Source organism: Culicoides brevitarsis, chromosome 2 (genome assembly GCF_036172545.1).
Source record: "Culicoides brevitarsis isolate CSIRO-B50_1 chromosome 2, AGI_CSIRO_Cbre_v1, whole genome shotgun sequence".
In the NCBI taxonomy this organism is placed as follows: Eukaryota; Metazoa; Arthropoda; class Insecta; order Diptera; family Ceratopogonidae; genus Culicoides; species Culicoides brevitarsis.
This window is the reverse complement of record NC_087086.1, coordinates 38,729,982-38,750,893: the sequence shown is the minus strand read 5'-3', so window position 1 is coordinate 38,750,893 and position 20,912 is coordinate 38,729,982. Positions and strand designations below refer to the sequence as shown.

Here is a 20,912-nt window from a genome sequence, read left to right as displayed (position 1 = left end):
TACAGGAGTTGTTGTCTTTCTCCAAAAACTGGTAGGGAAAAATTTCCTCGTCGTAGTTTCCATTTCCTCAAAGTCAGCAGGAATTGTTTGCCCATTATCGGCGGTCGTAAATCTCTGCCTAAAAGTTGTCCATGGATAAGGTCTTCTTGTAGTTCTAAAAGTCGTTGGAATTCTCGGTTCTTCGTCACTTTCTTTCAAGGTCGTTGATTCAACATTATTTGGCAAAGTTACTCCAAATTGTTCCAAGAACGATTGAACGTTATTAATTGACTCGACAGTTTCTTCCTTAATGATATTATTTGGAAAAGTATTACTTCCCATCGTCGTCGAAGGAGTAGTTTTAGCTTTTGTCGTTGTTGTCGTCGGCAATTCATACGAATAAGTATAACGATCAAAAACTACATTTGGCTTATAAGTAAGTTCTTGTTTCCCTTGATTTTTGATCCCAAATCTATTTAAGATTCCATTGAATCGATCGCCGAATTGCTGAATGGGACTTCGAACAGTTGTCGTTGTTTCTGTAACTTTTTCAGTAGCGGAAGTTTCAGATGATTGTTTTTCACTTGTAACAACAACATTCGCTTCTGTTACGATTTCTTCCATTTTTGTTGACAACTTTCCAATTAATTGTGACCCAATTTCGTTGATGGTGTCTTCGAGAATTAGCGGTTTCGATGTCACTGTAGCAGATTGTTTTTCCGTCGTCGTCGTTGTCGTTTGTAAAGCTAAGATTTCCTCCTCTGAGGGTTTTGGAGGCATGTTAGCTTCAGTTTTGTTATTTCCCAAGAGATTTACGACACGATTGTAGGCGTTAGAGAAAAAGGGAGGCAAAGTAGGAGAAGGAATCTTTTCAACTAATGAAGTTACGACATTTTCCTTTGCTTGAGGTAAGTCATTGTTCAAAGTTTCCTTGATTTTTGTTTCAAGCTGTGAGATGTTGTTTAATTTCTCGTGTTTTTTGTTCAAATAATTCGTAATTCTTTGATTAATTTGATCGTCTAAAGACATAGGTTTTGAATCCCTTTTCGAATCAGTTCCTTGATTCTTGCGTTTATTGTTGCCACGTTTCAGGGCAAAGTTTACAGCATCATTGTTCTCGATTAAGTAATCCAAAATTTTCTCCGCCGTTGACGTGTCATTAGCAACCAGAACTCCTCCATCTGCTGTCGTTTCGATTTTAATGATGGGAGAATCCTCTTTGGGATCTGCAGGAGCTGTCAGAGTAAACGTCAAACATCCTAACAAGAAGAGACACTGAAGCTGTGCTCTCATTTTAACAAAAAAAAAAAATTCAAAAATTGATACGCGACAGAAGATGCAGAAGAACAACCGATCACTTCTACTAACCGTCGTTTACTAACATGGATCATTTCTTTTACGAGAAAGAAATTAAATATACTTAAAAATGTACTAAAATGCGATAACATATACAGCAACATCCATACGAACGCAGGTAACATTAGGCTTGCCATTCACGTTGCCATTGCTAATTTATAAGCGGAAGACGTTCACACTCTGGTTTAGTTTTAAGTTCATTGCCAAAGAGTTGTTTTGCTAATAAATTAACGGCTCATACGAGAAAAAAAGCATAAAAAATGGATTTCCTAATATTTTTGTAAATGAACACATTTAAACGAAACGATCGGTAACAAATTACCGAGAAAAAAGAAAGGAGAGAGAGAGAAAAAAAGAATGTTCAGCAAAATCAACAATATCACAAGATTTTTTTTATTTGTTACCGTTATCTCAAACTGATTAACGCTTCAACGTGCAACTCTTTTTTAAAAAAGTTTAAGAAAAGAAAGTTTTGCCCAAATAGGCGATAAAGAGTTAAGAACTTATGAGAAAGCGATGAGACACGATAGGAAGCAATAACAACAATAATAATCGATAATTATGTAAATTTATATTTTGGAAAGATGTGAAAAGAGATGGTTATGAAATTGGAGGTTTTATGACATTAATGACGCCTACAAGTGGTTTTATAGGTCAATTACAATACAATATGGGACAAATATTGGTAAGTTTTTATAATTTATGATTAATTCAATTAAAATTTTTGATCGAAAAAAGCAATTTTTAAATCTATTGTTAAGAAAATTTTAAAAATTTTGTTAAATATTTTTAAAAAATTCCTTTTATGCATAAAATTGAATTAAATTTTTAATTAAAGTAAAATTAGTAAATTAAATTAAATAATTTTTCTTATTTTTATTTTTTTTTTCTAGATTTACATTTTGTAAATGACTTTTAAAAAAATTAGATTTGAAAAATTGAATAAAAATGTTTTAAATACTTTTTTTGTTGAAATTTTTTTAAAAAGGAAAATTTATTTTTGTCTTAAAAAAATTTTTTTTTGTTATAATTTTTTGTTACAATAACTCGAAAAATTAAAAAAAAAATTTTTAAATTGAAAATTTTAACTTCAATTCCTTATCTCGTTTTATATTTTAACTTAAATTTGAGCCCAAAAAAGCAATAAAGTGTTAAAAAGTAATGTAGGTTCAATTGCATAGATTCAGGCGTTATTTTGATTTTTTAAAAATTATTTGACATATAGAAAAACTTGCCGGTTTTATGATGATAATATAAACAGTGAGTGACTATAAAAATCAAAACAATGAGATACGATGAGTTTCATTCAGTAAGTTTCACAATGCTGACGTAATTTTTGTATCGAATTGCTGTCGGTGTATTATTATCTATCGCTCTCTTATAATTCAGCATGCGAATAATAAAAAGGCACGATCAAAACAGAGAGCTCTCAGTCTACAATTCTCTCTTGAGTGAAACAGAACAAAAATTATTAAATAATACTCCAGACAAAAGCATATTCAAAATGTTTTTGACTATTCTTCTAATTCTCGTAACCTTGACAATACTATATTTGTACATTTTTAAGTACAAATACAAATATTGGGAGCGTCATGGCATCCCATATTCAACTCCTGTATTCCCATATGGAAACATCATTCTTGGAAAAGAATTACATTGGGGACAACAAACTCTTCGTGATTATTTGAAGTTTAAAGATCAAAGTCCAATTTATGGCGGCTTTCGTATGGTTACGCCTTGTGTTTACGTTACGTCACCTGAACTCGCAAAAAGCATGATGATCAAGGATTTTCATTCATTTTACGGAAGAGGAATGTACGAAAACTATCGAGATGATCCATTATCGGCGCATTTGTTTAATCTAAGCGGACCTCGTTGGAAGAAATTACGTGAAAAACTGACTCCTGTCTTCACAACTGGCAAAATAAAGTACATGATGCCAACTTTGACAAAGGTTGGAGAGAATTTAGTTGAAGCTTTAAGTGACGAAGTAAAAATTGAATCAACAGTCGATATGAAGGAATGGATTGCTCGTTTTACTACAGATGTAATCGGTACAGTAGCATTTGGATTGGAATGTAACAGCTTAAAAGATCCTGAAGCTGAGTTTCGAAAACAAGGAAAACGTGTTTTAAGTGAAATGAATCCATTAAAAATTTTGATGGCTTTGAACTTTCCGAAATTCTCTCGAGATGCTTTACATCTAACAATTACTCCAAAGGATTTGACAGCTTTCTTCTTAAAAGCTGTAGAAGATACTGTCAATTTTAGAGAAGAGAACAACATCCAAAGAAACGATTTCATGGATTTACTCATCAAAATGAGAAACAAAGACAAATCTAATGATTTTGACAAGGATCAAGACAAAGAAGGGTTTTCTTTATACGAAATGGCGGCACAAGCTTTCATTTTCTTCGTTGCTGGATTTGAAACATCTTCAACATTGACTTCGTATACTCTATTAGAACTCGCTTTAAATCCTGAGTTACAAACAAAAGCTCGAAATCACATCAACGAAGTATTGAAAAAGCACAATAACGAGTTAACGTACGAAGCTTTACAAGATATGACTTATATCGAGCAATGTATGAACGGTAAGATAACAATTTCAATAAAAATTAACGATATAATTACCTGTTACTTGATAATTTGTTTTAGAATCATTACGCAAGTATCCAACCTTGGCTTTGTTATTCCGTGAAGCAACAGAAGATTATCCAATTCCGGAAATCAATTATACGATCAAAAAAGGAACTTTTTGCCTTATACCTTCTTACGCCTTTAACCATGATCCAGAATTGTGGCCTGAACCGTCAAAGTTCGATCCAGATCGTTTTGAAAACTTTACAACCGCAATGGGACATGAAAAAGGATTCTATCCATTTGGTGAAGGACCCAAAAATTGCATCGGAGAACGTTTTGGCAAAATTCAAACCAAACTTGGACTTGTAATGATTTTGAAAAACTTTGAGCTTATGAAATCAGAGAAAACGGAATTCCCTGTGAAGTTTAATACAACAATTGCATTATTGGCGCCCAAGAATCCCATTTATATCAAAATGGAAAAACTGTAGAAAATTCGCAGTTAATGTGATATTTATATAATTTTTGCATAATTTGTGTTTCAATGAAAAATAAAATGATTTAATCTATATACATCACACTATATAAAGCGAATTATAAAAAGATTTTCTGTGGCAATATTTGCATTGTGATAAAGTGTTCATATACAATTATTGAGTTTTAAGGTCAAACTTATTTTTCAATTTGTTTGTTTAATTGGCTTTAAAATGTTTTCAATTTTTGATTTTCGTGGAAAAATGCACTAAAAATATTTTTGAAAATATAAGTGAAAATTTCGTGATAAAGTGTTCAATACAATTATTGAGTTTTAAGGTCAAACTTATTAATTTTTTTTCAAAAGATAAAAAAGTTCAAATAAGTTAAAAAAAAGATACCGGTTAAGTAAACAAATTTTGATAAACAACGCTAAAAACTTTTTTGATAATAATAACAAACAAAAAATGAATTGCCATGACAAACAAAAAAATTAATGAAAACAATGAGATCTGGATTCATTCATCTCGCAGTTTCACAATGATACTGCAATTTTTGTACTATCAACTGTTATCTGTCGCTCTTTAATTATTTATTCACGCAAAGAAATCTATTTAGAAAATTCGTTATATTTCAATATTTGCTTCAATGAGTTTTGGTGAGTACATTGAAGGTTAAAAACTGGCTTTAAAAAATACTTCAATTTTAGTCAAACTTTTTCATTTGATATATACTTTTTATTCCTTATTGATTTCTGAAAATAAAGAAATCATATAATAACGAAGAAAAATTTGGTAAACATTTGTCTCTGCGTGTATTGTTTATTCAAAAACCCTCTATATAAGGGTACGATTAAGACAACGAGTGTTCAGTACTTTCTTCTCTTTTGACTGGAATAGAATAATAATTTAAAATAATACTTCAGACAACATATAAACATGTTTTTAACTTTTGTTTTAATCCTCGTGACTTTTTCATTCATCTACTTGTACATTTTTAAGTACAAATACAAGTATTGGGAACGTCTTGGCATCCCATATTCAACTCCTGTATTTCCATATGGAAACACAATTCTCGGCAAGGAACTTCATCCGGGAGAACAAGCTTTACGTGATTATTTGAAGTTCAAGAAGCAAAGTCCAATTTTTGGAGGCTATCGTATGGTTAAACCTGTTATTTACGTGACATCGCCTGAACTCGCCAAAAATATTTTGATAAAAGATTTTCATTCATTTTACGGAAGAGGAATGTACGAAAACTACCGAGATGATCCATTATCAGCTCATTTGTTTAATCTTAGCGGACCTCGTTGGAAGAAATTACGAGAAAAATTAACTCCTGTGTTTACAACTGGAAAAATAAAATACATGATGCCAACTCTTTTGAAGGTTGGAGAAGATTTAGTTGAAGTATTAACGAATGAAGTGAAAATTGAATCGACAATCGATATGAAGGAATGGATCGCTCGTTTTACAACTGATATTATCGGTACAACAGCTTTCGGTTTGGAATGTAACAGTTTAAGAGATCCTGATGCTGAATTTCGTAAACAAGGAAAACGTGTTTTTGCTCCTACAAATCCATTGAAATTGTTGTTTGCTCAAAATTTTCCTTCGTTTTCTCGAAATGTCCTTCATCTATCACTGAGACCTAAAGATTTGACTAAATTCTTCTTAAAAGCTGTTGAAGATACTGTTCGTTATAGAGAAGAGAACAATATACAAAGAAACGATTTTATGGATTTACTCATTAAAATTAGAAACAAGGACAAATCAGAAGACTTCGATAAGGATCAAGACAAAAAAGGATTTTCCTTACCTGAATTGGCGGCACAAGCTTTCATTTTCTTCGTTGCTGGGTTTGAAACATCTTCAACTTTGACTTCTTATACCTTGTTGGAACTCGCTTTAAATCCTGAGTTACAAACAAAAGCTCGAAATCACATCAACGAGGTATTGAAAAAGCATAATAACGAGTTAACGTACGAAGCTTTACAAGATATGACTTATATCGAGCAATGCATGAACGGTAAGATAACAATTTCAATCAAATTTATTGATAATTACTTAAAATTTGTTTGTAGAATCATTGAGGAAATATCCAACCTTGGCTTTGCTTTTCCGTGAGGCAACTGAAAACTATCCTTTACCAAATATGGATTATACGATCAAAAAGGGAACTTTTTGCCTAATACCTTCTTATGCTTTCAACCATGATCCAGAATTATGGCCTGAACCATCAAAGTTCGATCCAGATCGTTTTGAAAACTTTACAACCGCAGTGGCTCATGAAAAAGCTTTCTATCCATTTGGCGATGGACCCAAAAATTGTATAGGGGAACGTTTTGGCAAAATTCAAACTAAACTTGGGCTTGTAATGATTTTGAAGAACTTCAAGATGATGAAATCCGAGAAAACAGAATTCCCTGTGAAGTTCAATACGAGAAGTGCATTGTTAGCTCCTAAAAATCCAATTTATATCAAACTCGAAAAATTATGAAAAAATGCTGAGTCATTGTATTAATTCTAATTAAGTTATATACAAGATTTTATGTCATAAGTTACTATTGTATTGAATATTTTGTTATCAAATTTGCCATAAATAGAACGTAAATAGCATTAAAGTTTTACATTAATAGATTTCAAATAATCTGAATGCATATTTTGTACGAAAATTCATCAAAACAGATACCGATAGTCAAAAAATGAGTTCTTCACACTTGAATTCTCTCATTTTTTGTGTTTGTTAATATTATCTAATCAACTTTTGATGATAAATACAACAAACAATACTCAAATTCTCTCAGTATTTGTTCGTATTCGCAGGTATCAACACTCCAAGTCATGATTCACGGTTTGCTTTATATCGCAGCAATTTGCGTGGCAATTTATTATTTCATCTTTAAATGGCGCTACAAGCATTGGGAACGTCATTCTATCAAATACGTCGAACCTAAATTCCCTTTTGGTACAGTATCGTACGGAGGTGAACTTCATTGGGGACAAATTGCTTTAAGAGATTATCTAAAGTACAAAAACGATGGTCCAATTTACGGAGGATTCCAATGTTTAAAACCTTTGATCTATGTGAACGATAAAACTTTGGCAAAGAACATTTTGATCAAAGATTTCAACATTTTCTATGACAGAGGAATTTATAGAAATCCTCATGATGATCCAATAAACGAGAATCTGTTCATTATTGGAGGTCCCAAATGGAATAAACTACGTCAAAGTTTGACTCCTGTTTTCACTTCAGGAAAAATCCGAAATATGTTGCCAATGGTTACGGATATCGGAAAAAATCTAATTGAAATTGTTAAGGATGAGATAAAGATCGATCCTGTTTTAGACATGAAAGAATGGGTTGCCCGATTTACAACTGATGTCATTGGCTCTTGTGCTTTTGGCTTAGAATGTAACAGCTTAAAAGACCCGAATGCCAAATTTCGTGAAATGGGAAAGCGATACCTTTCCGATATGAGTATCATTCAAGCTCTGATCTGCGTAAACTTTCCAACGATCGCTTTGAAACTCGGCATGAAATTCTCACCGCAACATGTCACAGACTTCTTTATTAAAGTCGTTGAAGATACAGTCAAGTATCGCGAGCAAAATAACGTGACGCGAAATGATTTCATGGATTTGCTTATCAAGATGCGTAACAAAGATAAATCAAACTCTGATAAGGATGCCGAACTTGAGGGACTGTCAATGAATGAAATAGCTGCACAAGCTTTTGTTTTCTTCTTTGCTGGATTTGAAACGAGTTCGACAGTTGTTTCTTATACTTTAATTGAATTGGCAATGAATCAGGAGATTCAAGATAAAGTCAGGAAGGAAATTAATGAGGTTCTTAAAAAGCATGGAGATGAAGTGACGTATGAAGCTTTACAGGAAATGACTTATTTGGATCAATGTATTTATGGTAAGGGATTTCAAGATCTTCTGAATTGAATCTTTGAGAATTGAACCCATCATAGGTTCAAATGAAAGTTTTAATCTTAAGAAGCATCTTTGATTCAATATTTATAGTGAATCTTGAAAACTTACGAAACGGAACTGTTCTGAAGATTGATATGAACTTCAAGTTGAATCAATCTCAAGAAACCTCTTTGAAAGGATGAAGCTATTGAATTGAAACTTCAAACATAGTTCATTGAATCAATTTGAACCAAATTACAAAGTTTCAGTTTGATCAGTTTTCAAATTCACAAGTTAGAGAATTCTTTAGATTCCTTATCGCATTAACTTCAGAGCCTCTAACGTTTGAATATGAAAACTTATCAAGCTGAAACTTTGTAAATTGGTTCAAATTGATTCAATTGAACTCTGTTCGAAGTTTCAATAGCCTTCCAAAGAGGTTTCTTGAGATTGATTCAACTTGAAGTTCATGTCAATCTTCAGAACTCTTCCGCTTCGTAAGTTTTCAAAGCTTTGAATCTTTGAACCAAAAATGATTTTTAAGAAAAAAGCTTTCTTTTAAACCTAAAATGATCCTGAAAACTTAAAAAAGTAACAAAAATCTTACCTTTTCCAGAATCCATGAGAAAATATCCAACATTAGCAATCCTCCAAAGAGAAGCCAGCCAAGATTATCCCATCCCAAACACAAATCTTAAAATCCCAAAGGGAACATTGACCATTATTCCTTCTTACGCTTTCAACCATGATCCCGAAGAATGGCCTGAACCCTCAAAATTCGATCCTGATCGTTTCACTGACATGAGTTCAGGATTCAGACAACAAAAAGGCTTCTACCCTTTTGGAGATGGACCTAAAAACTGCATTGGCGAACGTTTTGGCAAAATTCAGAGCAAAGTTGGACTGGTTATGCTCTTAAAAAACTTTAAATTCAGCAAATCGCCAAAAACAGTATTTCCGGTAGAATTTAATACTGATTTTGAATTATTGACAGTTAAAGGCGGAATTTACTTAAAAGTTGAAAATCTAGAGTAACCTTTGTGTTTTTTGTCAAATTTAACAAAAATATTTCTATTTTGTATAAAATTCAATTTTTTCTAAGAAATGTGTAAGAAAATCCCTTTAAAAGTGACTTTTTACTCATTTTTTCGTTATTTTCAGCGAGAAAACCCTTCGTTACTGCCGTAAAAAGTGGCGAATTTCTCTCATCTCGTCATGATTCAAGAAAAATTCGTCCTACAACTGAAAGTCATAATTCTCGAAAATCAATTGATCGAACTTTTGGCGTGATTCGAACAGCTGATATCCTGTCAGAGCTCAAAAAACTCCGAAGTGACACGACAAATCAAGGAGATTTATTGCGAATTTACAAGAAACAGGTCAGTTTTTAATACTTGAACGGAAAATCCGTGCCTTTGAGTGACTCAGCGATCCATTTATCGAACTTGGCTTTGTACTCGTCGCTCATTTCCTGTTCAAAAGCCTTCGTTTCTCCCTTGCGAATGAACTTGTATTCCGTTTCGCTTGACATTTTGTTGAATTTTCGCGCTTCTCGTACGAGTTCGTCGTTATTGCATGCAGGATTGTCTGTAAAAAATTTTTTTTTAATTTTTTTTGATTTAAAAAAAAATATTTCTTCAATACTTCTCATATTTTTGAGTGATAAATGATCCGCTGCCTGCATTAATTGCTCCTCAGTATAAGATTTGCCCAAAAAGTCGCTTGTTTTCCTCAGAGCTCCCATAATATCGCGTTTCATGTCTTCGTAAGTGAGAAAAAGAACATTTTCTCGCTTTCGGATGTCCCAAAAACCGAGAAGATGGTCGAAAAATGGCGCGTAAATGATTTTTCCTTCCATATAGGCGTCTAAAAAGTCTTCTTTTGTGCCCGGATACCCCACGAGATTCCGATAATGATGAAAAAAGGAGATTGCTGCATCTTTTGGATTGCGTGCCACGTAAATAATCTTCGAAAAAAAAATATCTCTTGTACAAATATTCACTTTTTAGGTCATTAACTTTCTTACTTTGGCTTGACTGGACCAAATTTTGTCGGGTAATAAATCGACGTTCAAGTGACTTTTGATATGACGCGGTCTTGGTGCGTTAAAAATCACGTCTTCCGATCCATCCGGGATTTGAGACAAAACGCCGCTCAATCTAATTATCAAAAAAATGTTAAAAATTTTTTTTTCTGTCAATCAAAAAAACAAAAAATCTTACTCTAAAAACGGAAATCTCTGTAGCAAGTTGACCTTTTTCGCCTCGACAAAGTTGAGATTGTTGTTCAAAAGCCAAACCATCTCCTGAGTCCATGTCGTGCCGCATTTTGGAAACGATACAACCCAAACGTCGTCGTCATAAACTTCCATTTCCTTAATTCGTGGCGCCATTTTTCGATATTTTTCGAGAATTACCATTTTTTTGGGGATTTCTCGCTTTTCTCCTAATTCATCGTTGTTATTGGAGCGATTGATGCTCACGTAAATGTGAGTGTTTGCGCCAAAACAGTCGATTTTGACGGGACCAACAGGTTCAAACTCCAGCATGGTTGACGAAGAACTGACGAGAGACAATTTGTGATCTTATTTTTATTTATTGAAAGTTTTTACGCGTACGTGAGATTTTTTTTTGCTTTTCTTTGGAAACATGAATGGAGAACATGATTTGTGTGTACGAAGAACATGTTCGTTGTCAACAAAATTTTTACAAAAACGGAGATAAACAAATACGACAACGAGAGTGAGAAGAAGAAATTGCGTTGATAATTTTATTAAAATTACTCAAAAATTTCTTCAGATTTTTTTTTCGAGTAATGAATGGTAAGAAAGTACGAAACACCTGTAATTTTTGTTCATATTATTAATTAAATATTTGCTCATAACGAAATTTACCCTGTGGTAAAAAAATAACTTAAAAAGAGTTGAAGTTCACTAAATTTAATATTTAAAAAATTATTTAAAAAAGTCTTAAATTATTGAATTTTTAAAAAATTTCTTCAAAAAGAAAAATAAAATAAAAATAAAAAAATAATTTAAAAAAAAAAATTACAAAAAAAAATATTTTTTTTTTTAATTTTTAAAATTGAATTTAAAATATTTTTTATTTAAATTATTTTTTTGACATTTAAATTTTTTTTTTAAGTATTTATAATTTTTAATATTTTTAAAGCGACATCTATGTTATTTTTTTTTTCAAAAATGCTTCAACTTAATTTTTAGAAATATTTTTTGAAGCACAAAAGCCTCATAATTCAGAAATATTTCAGTCATACAATTATTAAAAAACTAAAAAAAAAATTTGAAATTTAAAAAAAAATATAAAAATATAGCGCCATCTACTGTACTTTTGAGTCACTTAAATGGTAAAAAAATTTTTATTATTTTGGAAAAATTTTAAAGAAGTAAATATTTTTTTTTTAAATTTAGAACAAAATTTTTAAAGATTTTTTAAAATTTTAAATTAAACTTAAACTTAAAATTTTTAAAAATAAAAATTCTAAACTAAGATTTTGAAGAAATTTGAAATTAAAATCTTAAACGAATTTTTAAGAAGTTTTAATGATTTTTTAATTCAGTATTTGTACAAGATTTTTTAAAATAATTTTAACTTTAGAATAAATTATTAATTTTTTTGAAAATTCAAATATTTTTAATTTTTTTTTTTAGTTTTCAAAATTATAAAAATTTTATCAAAAGTTAGTTTTAAAACTTTAATACTTTTAAGATTCCTTATGACATTTATTTATTTTTTTTTTTTTAAATATTTATTTATTTTATTTTATTTTTTAATTTTTTAATAAATTTAGAATTTTAAAAGTTTAATAAAGAAAATCTAATTTGTAATAAAAAAAATAATTTTTTTTTTATTTAATTTATTTTTTTTTTATTATTTTTTTTTAAATATTTTTTAATTTTAAAAAAAATTTTATTTTTTTGACAAATTTAAAAAGCCCCTTAAATTATGCAATTAATCGAATATACAAAAAATGTCTCAATTTAAGCAAATTTTTATCCACAGGGTAAGAAATTAATTTCATGTAGTATTGCACGTAAATTTGTCATAACTAAATATTTTCTTACATTCGTTAGTATAATAAACAAGTTTGTTTGAATTTTTGTTATTAAAATTGCTCATTAAACAAAATTTTCTACATTTTTTCACTGAATTGATTTAGAATTAAAGTCCAAAGTAAAAAATTTGCAACATTTTAACAAAATTTAAATTTATTTTTTTAAACCTTATCAAATTAACAACTTTTTGTCTGTAATGATTCATTTAAATTTTGATTTCATTATCATCTCTCAATTTTTTTTTAAAAGTTCATTGACCTCCTTTAATCAAAATTTGAACTTAAAATCGCTCCCTTTAAGATTCTCTTCTGTCCAAGCATCGATTTTTTTGATGTATTCTTCGCTGATTTCCTCTTTGAACGCTCCCGCCTTGCCTTTTCGAATAAATTGGAAATTCGTGTCGAAAGTTGCTTTGTGATATTGTCGCGCATCGTTCAAATGTACCTCATTGTTGCACGTCGGATTTTCTGTAAACACCAAAAAATAATAAATCAAACAAACAAAACCGGTTTCAAATATTTACAAACTCACTTCTCATATTTTCGACTGACAAATGTTCCGCAAGTTTCGCCAGTTGCTCGTCCGTGTATTCTTTCTCCAAAAAGCGACAAACTTTCTTCAGGTTTGACATTAAATCCGCTTTCATGTCTTCGAAGTGAAGAATGAGGATTTTCGGGTTGTCACGGAGGGCGTAAAAGTCGAGAACGTGTTGATGGAAAGGAGCGTAAATTATCTTGTTTTCCATCACGGTGTCGAAAAATACCTCTTTTGAGCCGCTGTATCCAACGAGGTTGCGATAATGATGATAAAATGATAACAATGCGTCTTTAGGATTGCGAATGACGTAAATTATCTACCAAAAAAGTTAAAAGAAAAATATTTTTTAAATTATTTTTAACGTATTTTTAATTTAAAAATGTGCATTGGGTCAAAATTTTTAGAAATTGCATTGGGATAAAAATCTTAAATGTTTTTAAGGGACAAAAATAAATATTTTATTTTGGATAAAAATTTTCAAAAATCATCATATTGAATTTTTCCCAATAAACATTTAAAATTTTTGTCCCAATGCACATTTTAAAAATTTTTAATGCATTATTTAGCACTGAAAGCTGTCAATTTCCAATGTGCATTAGAATAAACATTAATTATGAATTAGGCACAATTTTGACCCAATGCATACTTTGAATTTTCGACCCAATGCAAATTTTTGATTAAAAATTGGTTTAAATAATTAAAAAATTATTTTTATACCTTAGCTTTGCTTGTCCACATTTTATCTGGCAAATTATCGACCGTCAAATGGCTCTTGATGTGTCGAGGGCGAGGTAAATTGAAAACAACATCTTCTGATCCCGGCGGATAATTGCTTAAAACGCCGCTTAACCTAAAATATTTATAAAAAATAATTAAAATTTTATCTTTTAAAATTAATTTTTAATTTAATTTAATTTAAAATTTATTCTAAAATTTTATTTTTTTTTCCAGATAATTTTTTAAAATTTGTCTGTATTAAATATTTAATTTTACTAATTTATTGTATTAATTATTTTAATTAATACCTATATTTTTTAATGAATTTTATATAAATTAATTAATTTAAATTAAAATAAATTAAAAAAATTATTTTTTTTTTTAATTTAATTTAATAATTTTTTTTTTACTTTTTCGAATTTTTCTGAATTCAATTTTTAATTAATTTATTTTATTATTTATTTTAATTAATTATTTTTTTTCTGAATAATTTTTAAAAATATTTTCGAATTTATCTGAATTAAATATTAAATATTTATTATTTTAATTAATTTATTTTTTTTTTATTAAATTTCAAATAAAATAATTAATTTTTTAAAATAAAATTAAACTAAATATTTTTTTTTATTTTTTCGAATTTTTCTGAATCAATTTCAATTATTTTTTTCAGAAATATTTTTTAATTATTTTTTAAAAAATATTTTAAATTTTTTTGAATTAATTTTTCAATTATTTTTTTTTTTATAAATTAATGTTAGTTAATCTTCAAATAAAAATTAAAAAAAAAAATGAAACATTGCCCTTCCAACAAAAAATTTTTTTTTAGAAATTTGGGTCTTTCATTGACTTTTAAAACAAGTTAGGTACAAATAAAAAATTGCCTGTCTAACTATTTTTTATTTCGCTTACACTCGCAAGTTCATTAAACCCATTACTCAATTATTATTTTATTTGAAAGTATTATCTAACGAGACGCGATTTGACGTGTGTTACGACAACTTACTCCATAAAGGGAAATCTATGCGAAAGATCGACTTTTCCCGCAGTTTCGTAATCCAAATTGTTGTTAATCAGCCACGCCATCTCTTGGGTCCACGTCGTGCCGCATTTCGGGAACGACATGACCCACAAATCGTCGTCATAAACTTCCATTGCCTTGATTCGCGGCGCCATCGGGATATACCGATCGATAATTGTCATTTTTCGGGGCTTTTTCGCCGCTTCGCCGTTCGTGTTGTTGTTATTTTCCGCATTTTCCCGCACAACTTCGACGGTAATGTAATTTTTGCACCCCTCGCAGTCGATGGGAGTTGGACCGAACGATTCGAATCGGAACATGGCTAAACAGAGACTGACGCGATTTGTGAAGTAAACAAAAATTTTCGACTCGGAGTGAGAGAGAGAAAGCTAGCGAAATGCAAATAACTTAAAGAGAGAGACGATTGAAACTGAAACATAGACGAAAAGTGATAAAAAGCACAATTAACGACAAATGTTTATTTTTTTAATTATTGAGTAAATATTGTTTGCTACTTTTGAGGAGATAAGATAAAAAAAATACATTTTTTCAGTGTACGTGACTATTTGCAGCATTTTTCGGTGCATTTGCAACAACATTCTTTGCCTTCGCCGTCTTTCGAGCAACAATTTTCGCCGTCTTTGGAGCAGCAACCTTCGCATTTTTCCTTTATGCAACATTCGTCTTCTTCGAGATGCGCTTTGAAAATTTCAGGCTCGAATTTTCCTTGAATATATTGACAGAATTTGACGATGTACTCGACGGGCATTTCTTCGCGGAATGTTCCAACCATCGCTTTTCGAATAATTCTGAAAAAAATTAAATTTTAATTGAATTTTTTACCAAATTAAATATTTAAAATTTTAAAGATTTTTAGTCAAAACTGTGTCAAAGCTATTTTTGTCAAATCTTGCTCCAAATGAATAAAAATTTGTCAGAGGGCTATAATTTATCATTTTTAATCATTTTATAACTCAAAACTGCCAAAAAATTGAAACTGAAAAAAAAATTTTTCTTTGACATAGTTTTGTTTTAAAAACTAAATCAAGAGCAAAAAAAAACTGTGTCAAAGCAATTTTTGTCAAATTTTGCTCCAAATGGATAAAAATTTGTCAGAGGGCTATAATTTATCATTTTTAATCATTTTTCAACTCAAAACTGCCAAAAAATTGAAACTGAAAAAAAAATTTTTCTTTGACAAAGTTTTGTTTTGAAAACTAAATCAAGAGCAAAAAAACTGTGTCAAAAACTGTGTCAAAGCAATTTTTGTCAAATCTTGCTCCAAATGGATAAAAAATTGTCAGAGGGCTCTAATTTATCATTTTTAATCATTTTTCAACTCAAAACTGCCAAAAAATTGAAACTGAAAAAAATTTTTTTCTTTGACATAGTTTTGTTTTGAAAACTAAATCAAGAGCAAAAAAACTGTGTCAAAAACTGTGTCAAAGCAATTTTTGTCAAATCTTGCTCCAAATGGATAAAAATTTATCAGAGGGCTCTATTTTATCATTTTTAATCATTTTTCAACTCAAAACTGCCAAAAAATTGAAACTGAAAAAAATTTTTTTCTTTGACATAGTTTTGTTTTGAAAACTAAATCAAGAGCAAAAAAACTGTGTCAAAAACTGTGTCAAAGCAATTTTTGTCAAATCTTGCTTCAAACGGATAAAAATTTGTCAGAGGGCTCTATTTTATCATTTTTAATCATTTTTCAACTCAAAACTGCCAAAAAATTGAAACTGAAAAAAATTTTTTTCTTTGACATAGTTTTGTTTTGAAAACTAAATCAAGAGCAAAAAAACTGTGTCAAAAACTGTGTCAAAGCAATTTTTGTCAAATCTTGCTCCAAATGGATAAAAATTTATCAGAGGGCTCTATTTTATCATTTTTAATCATTTTTCAACTCAAAACTGCCAAAAAATTGAAACTGAAAAAAATTTTTTTCTTTGACATAGTTTTGTTTTGAAAACTAAATCAAGAGCAAAAAAACTGTGTCAAAAACTGTGTCAAAGCAATTTTTGTCAAATCTTGCTCCATAAGGATAAAAATTTGTCAGAGGGCTCTAATTTATCATTTTTAATCATTTTTCAACTCAAAACTGCCAAAAAATTGAAACTGAAAAAAAAATTTTTTCTTTGACATAGTTTTGTTTTGAAAACTAAATCAAGAGCAAAAAAACTGTGTCAAAAACTGTGTCAAAGCAATTTTTGTCAAATCTTGCTCCAAATGGATAAAAATTTGTCAGAGGGCTCTAATTTATCATTTTTAATCATTTTTAACTCAAAACTGCCAAAAAATTGAAACTGAAAAAAAAATTTTTCTTTGACATAGTTTTGTTTTAAAAACTAAATCAAGAGCAAAAAAACTGTGTCAAAAACTGTGTCATAGCAATTTTTGTCAAATCTTGCTCCAAATGGATAAAAATTTGTCAGAGGGCTCTAATTTATCATTTTTAATCATTTTATAACTCAAAACTGCCAAAAAATTGAAACTGAAAAAAACATTTTTCCTTTGACATAGTTTTGTTTTAAAAACTAAATCAAGAGCAAAAAAACTGTGTCAAAAACTGTGTCAAAAACTGTGTCAAAGCAATTTTTGTCAAATCTTGCTCCAAATGGATAAAAATTTGTCAGAGGGCTCTAATTTATCATTTTTAATCATTTTATAACTCAAAACTGCCAAAAAATTGAAACTGAAAAAAATTTTTTTCTTTGACATAGTTTTGTTTTAAAAACTAAATCAAGAGCAAAAAAACTGTGTCAAAAACTGTGTCAAAGCAATTTTTGTCAAATCTTGCTCCAAATCGATAAAAATTTATCAGAGGGCTCTAATTTATCATTTTTAATCATTTTATAACTCAAAACTGCCAAAAAATTGAAACTGAAAAAAAAAAATTTTCTTTGACATAGTTTTGATTTGAAAACTGAATCAAGAGCAAAACTACTCATAAAACTTACTCATAATCCGGCAAATTGGTCGACCAACGTGGCGTCGATCTATTGACCAAATCATCTTGATTACACGCCGAATTTCTGCGCATTTTCTCCGGTTGCAAATGATCAAACAGCAGTTCAATGTCCTCCATAGATAATTCCTTATCGCAAAATTTGGCTGTTTTACGAATAATTGCCCGTAAATCCGCTTGCATCTCCTCATACCGCAAAAACAAAATATTTTTCCGCTCTTGCATGCGATAAAACTCGTTCACATGACTATCAAACGGCGTATAAGCAACCAATCCTTCCAAAAATAATTCACAAAAATCCTCCAATTTCCCTTCGTACCCATGCAACATTTTGTATTGATGATAATATGACACCGCGACGTCTTTTGGATCTCGAATCACGTAAATTATCTTCGGATCTTTCGTCCAAAGCTCTTCCGGGAGGAACGCGAGAGGCAAATGTGTCTTGATAATTCTCGGAGAAGCTCGTTCATCCACGATATCGATCATTGCTTTGATTTCTTTGTGATCCAGGGAGTCCCGAGTGAGAGATGAAAGCTCGAAAAACGGGCAACGAACCTTAGTTTTGACAGAATTAGCGGTGTCGTAGTCCAAATCGTGTTTGAGGAGCCAAACGAGTTCTTGCATGATCGTGATGCCGCATTTTGGGAAGGCAGCAATCCAAACGTCGTCGGGACGAACATCGAACATTTTTATCTCGTCGATGAAATTTAAGTGTTTTTCGGGCAGAACGCAGTAATTTGGCTTCCAATCGTCGCCTAAAGGTGTCTTTGGAGGAGATGTCATCCAAACTTTTGCTAATGGGAAGTTGAAGGAAAATTTATTTTTTGGATGGTCGATTGTTTCGAAAGTGTAAGATGCCATTTTTGAGAATTTTTCTTAATTTTTTTCTTTTAAAAGTATTTTTTTTTGTAAAATTTAATTTTGTGAATTTTAATTTAATTAAATTTTATTTAAATTTTTATTAATTTTTTTTAATTTTAATTTAATTTTTTATATTTAAAATTTTTTTATTTAATTTTTTATTTAAAATTTTTTTTATTTAATTTTTTTATTTAAATATTTTTTATTTAATTTTATTTAAAAATTAAAAAAAAATTTTTTATTTTTTTTTAATTTTTTTTTTATTTTATATAAAAAAATATTTAAAAATTTAATTGAATTTTATTTAAATTTTAAAATTAATTTTTTAAATTTTAATTTAATTTTATAAAAAAAATTAATTTAATTTTTTTTAGTTTATTTTAATTTTTTAAATTTTTTTTTAATTATTTTTCAAAATAAAAAAAATTAATTTAAATAATTTTTTTTAAATTTTCTCAAATTAAAAATTTTTTTTCTCGAAATGTTTCTTGTGCAATGAACAAAACCCAACTGAGATGAGTTTTTTGTTTAAAAGTCTGCAAAACACCTTTTATCGGTGTTAAATGCTCGCTGCTTATTTACCCAACTGATTAGATAAAAACGTCTTAAAAATATCTTCTTCTGATAAAATAAAAAATTGTTTATTTATTTTGTTATCTTTTGTGAAGAAACGAATGCGCACGAGAAAAGTCATTTTAAGAACGCAATTTCACCGATACAGAGGACAGTCACCCATTTCAGCGCTAATCGCTTCGTCAAATTTCTTAATCCACTCTTCAGGCATTTCGTCTTTGTACGCTCCAGCAACGCCTCGACGAATAAAACTACAAAAAAATCAAAAATTATTAAAAATTTCAAAGAAAAAATCAATTTTTACTTGAAATCCTTGTTAATAGCGGATTTTTTCATGCGTTCCTCAAAGTTACAAGACGAATTTTTGCGCATCGAATCAATTTGTAAATGATCGAACAAACGATCGACGTCTTTTTCGTTCAATTTTTTATCTAAAAATACTGCTACTTTGTGAATTACTTCTCTCAAGTCACGTTTCATGTCTTCGTAAGTGATGATAAGAATGTTCTTTAACTCACGGAGCTTCCAGAAACCCATTAAATGATCGAAATATGGACCCATTAGTACTGAAAAATACAATTTTTGAGATTTTGAGGTTAGAATTTGTCAAAACAAAACAAACTTTGACCCGAAAGATACAATCCAAGAAAGTCTTCTAAAGTTCCTTTGAATCCTCGAACATTTTTTAAGTGATGGAAATAGGAAATCGCAGCATCCTTCGGGTTTCGAACAACATAAATGATCTTGGGATTGACTTCCCAAATGTTTTCCGGGAGAAAAGCGACGGGCAAGTGACATTTGATGTGACGAGGGGAGGGGGATTGGTTCAAGGCGTCGATGTCGCTTTCAGTTACTCCGAGGATTGTTGCTTCGTTTGCTTTTAAAGCGTCTCCTCTGAAAAATTTTTGTATTAGAAACTGATTTTTAGTTTGAAAAATGTTTGAATTAGCGAAAAAGCGATTTTCAAATTTTTTAACGGACATTTTTTGAATTGACATTTACGAATTTTTATTCGAAAGTTCACAAAAACTTTTCAAAAATTGAAAAAATTTAAATTTTTCAAAATTTTACATGATTTTTTTTTAAAATGAATTATTTGAATTAACAGAAGGCAATTTTCAAATTTTTAACGGTCATTTTTTGAATTGACATTTGCAAAATTTGTAAAATTTTTGACAATATTCTTGTAAAAAATTATTTTAAGAATTTTTTTATTTTTTAAAAATTTTTAATTTATTTTTAATTTTTAATTAAAAAAAAATTAAATTTAATTTTTTAGATTTTTAATTTTAAAAATTTTATAAAATAATATTTTGAAAAAAAAATTTTTTTTTACTTTTTTTCAATTTAAAAATTTAAAAAAAATTGAAATACTTACTCCAACAATCGAAATCTCTCATAAAGCAAATTCTTGCTCTTGGCTTTCTCGTAATCCAAGTCATTATTTATTAGCCAAACCATTTCTTGAGCCCATGTTGTTCCTGACTTCGAATTCCCGCACAAAAACACGTCATCTCCTCGTACTTTGAAATTCTTAACTTTTTCATGAACTTCCGCATACTTTGCCGGCAAAACGCAATAATTGGGCTTAAAATCAGGCCCTAAAGGAGTTTTTGGTACATAATTCAAATAAAATTTAGTGAAATTTCGATCAATTTCGTATTGACTACGAGAATCTGTGATAGGAACTGCTTTAATAGACATTTTAACTAAATCAAACTTTGAGCTTGATTTATTTAAAAGGCGACTAAATAAACAAATAGACACTCATTAAATGATAAGAACAATCAGCTGACGACTTGATAAAACAAGTTTCTGCAAAAAACGAATGAAATTGATGAATTTTTTTAT

General features: G+C 29.6%; 5 protein-coding genes across 5 annotated transcripts; 2 read left to right on the top strand and 3 right to left on the bottom strand.

Annotated features, from left to right (window-relative positions):
- The first annotated feature begins 2,796 nt into the window (after positions 1-2,796).
- LOC134830200 (probable cytochrome P450 6a13) lies at positions 2,797-4,753 on the top strand. The gene is made up of 3 exons (XM_063843604.1): positions 2,797-3,929; positions 3,994-4,583; positions 4,732-4,753. The coding sequence occupies exons 1-2, from the start codon at positions 2,840-2,842 to the stop codon at positions 4,407-4,409; spliced, it is 1,506 nt and encodes a 501-aa protein (XP_063699674.1). The 5' UTR covers positions 2,797-2,839; the 3' UTR covers positions 4,410-4,583; positions 4,732-4,753.
- A 541-nt stretch (positions 4,754-5,294) lies between these two features.
- LOC134829111 (uncharacterized) lies at positions 5,295-9,436 on the top strand. Its single transcript, XM_063842108.1, has 4 exons — positions 5,295-6,420; positions 6,476-6,885; positions 7,218-8,319; positions 8,932-9,436. The coding sequence occupies exons 1-4, from the start codon at positions 5,331-5,333 to the stop codon at positions 9,348-9,350; spliced, it is 3,021 nt and encodes a 1,006-aa protein (XP_063698178.1). The 5' UTR covers positions 5,295-5,330; the 3' UTR covers positions 9,351-9,436.
- Positions 9,437-9,605: 169 nt separating this feature from the next.
- On the bottom strand, positions 9,606-11,025 carry LOC134831879 (luciferin sulfotransferase-like). The gene is made up of 4 exons (XM_063845709.1): positions 10,538-11,025; positions 10,342-10,474; positions 9,960-10,281; positions 9,606-9,902 (listed from the first exon to the last, which is right to left on the bottom strand). Exons 1-4 carry the CDS (start codon positions 10,861-10,863, stop codon positions 9,703-9,705), a joined length of 981 nt encoding a protein of 326 aa, XP_063701779.1. The 5' UTR covers positions 10,864-11,025; the 3' UTR covers positions 9,606-9,702.
- Positions 11,026-12,640: 1,615 nt separating this feature from the next.
- LOC134829110 (uncharacterized) lies at positions 12,641-18,527 on the bottom strand. The gene is made up of 6 exons (XM_063842107.1): positions 17,617-18,527; positions 15,223-15,468; positions 14,645-14,992; positions 13,642-13,774; positions 12,919-13,240; positions 12,641-12,854 (listed from the first exon to the last, which is right to left on the bottom strand). Exons 1-6 carry the CDS (start codon positions 18,486-18,488, stop codon positions 12,655-12,657), a joined length of 2,121 nt encoding a protein of 706 aa, XP_063698177.1. The 5' UTR covers positions 18,489-18,527; the 3' UTR covers positions 12,641-12,654.
- A 577-nt stretch (positions 18,528-19,104) lies between these two features.
- On the bottom strand, positions 19,105-20,816 carry LOC134831121 (luciferin sulfotransferase-like). Its single transcript, XM_063844776.1, has 4 exons — positions 20,440-20,816; positions 19,684-19,955; positions 19,366-19,627; positions 19,105-19,312 (listed from the first exon to the last, which is right to left on the bottom strand). The coding sequence occupies exons 1-4, from the start codon at positions 20,763-20,765 to the stop codon at positions 19,198-19,200; spliced, it is 975 nt and encodes a 324-aa protein (XP_063700846.1). The 5' UTR covers positions 20,766-20,816; the 3' UTR covers positions 19,105-19,197.
- Between the last annotated feature and the right edge of the window lie 96 nt (positions 20,817-20,912).

Bases quoted from the DNA above. Each gene is read 5' to 3' on its own strand.
- LOC134830200 (XM_063843604.1), top strand. From the start codon at position 2,840: ATGTTTTTGACTATTCTTCTAATTCTCGTAACCTTGACAATACTATAT. The intron at 3,930-3,993 runs GTAAGATAACAA...AATTTGTTTTAG, and splicing joins TATCGAGCAATGTATGAACG to AATCATTACGCAAGTATCCA.
- LOC134829111 (XM_063842108.1), top strand. From the start codon at position 5,331: ATGTTTTTAACTTTTGTTTTAATCCTCGTGACTTTTTCATTCATCTAC. The intron at 6,421-6,475 runs GTAAGATAACAA...ATTTGTTTGTAG, and splicing joins TATCGAGCAATGCATGAACG to AATCATTGAGGAAATATCCA. The intron at 6,886-7,217 runs TTATGAAAAAAT...TCGTATTCGCAG, and splicing joins TTTATATCAAACTCGAAAAA to GTATCAACACTCCAAGTCAT.
- LOC134831879 (XM_063845709.1), bottom strand. From the start codon at position 10,863: ATGCTGGAGTTTGAACCTGTTGGTCCCGTCAAAATCGACTGTTTTGGC. The intron at 10,475-10,537 runs GTAAGATTTTTT...TTTGATAATTAG, and splicing joins CAGAGATTTCCGTTTTTAGA to ATTGAGCGGCGTTTTGTCTC. The intron at 9,903-9,959 runs GTATTGAAGAAA...AATTTTTTACAG, and splicing joins ATCACTCAAAAATATGAGAA to ACAATCCTGCATGCAATAAC.
- LOC134829110 (XM_063842107.1), bottom strand. From the start codon at position 18,488: ATGGCATCTTACACTTTCGAAACAATCGACCATCCAAAAAATAAATTT. The intron at 13,241-13,641 runs GTATAAAAATAA...CTTTTTTGGTAG, and splicing joins TGTGGACAAGCAAAGCTAAG to ATAATTTACGTCATTCGCAA. The intron at 12,855-12,918 runs GTGAGTTTGTAA...TGGTGTTTACAG, and splicing joins GTCAGTCGAAAATATGAGAA to AAAATCCGACGTGCAACAAT.
- LOC134831121 (XM_063844776.1), bottom strand. From the start codon at position 20,765: ATGTCTATTAAAGCAGTTCCTATCACAGATTCTCGTAGTCAATACGAA. The intron at 19,956-20,439 runs GTAAGTATTTCA...AAAATTTTTCAG, and splicing joins GAGAGATTTCGATTGTTGGA to AGGAGACGCTTTAAAAGCAA. The intron at 19,628-19,683 runs GTTTGTTTTGTT...TGTATTTTTCAG, and splicing joins ATTGTATCTTTCGGGTCAAA to TACTAATGGGTCCATATTTC.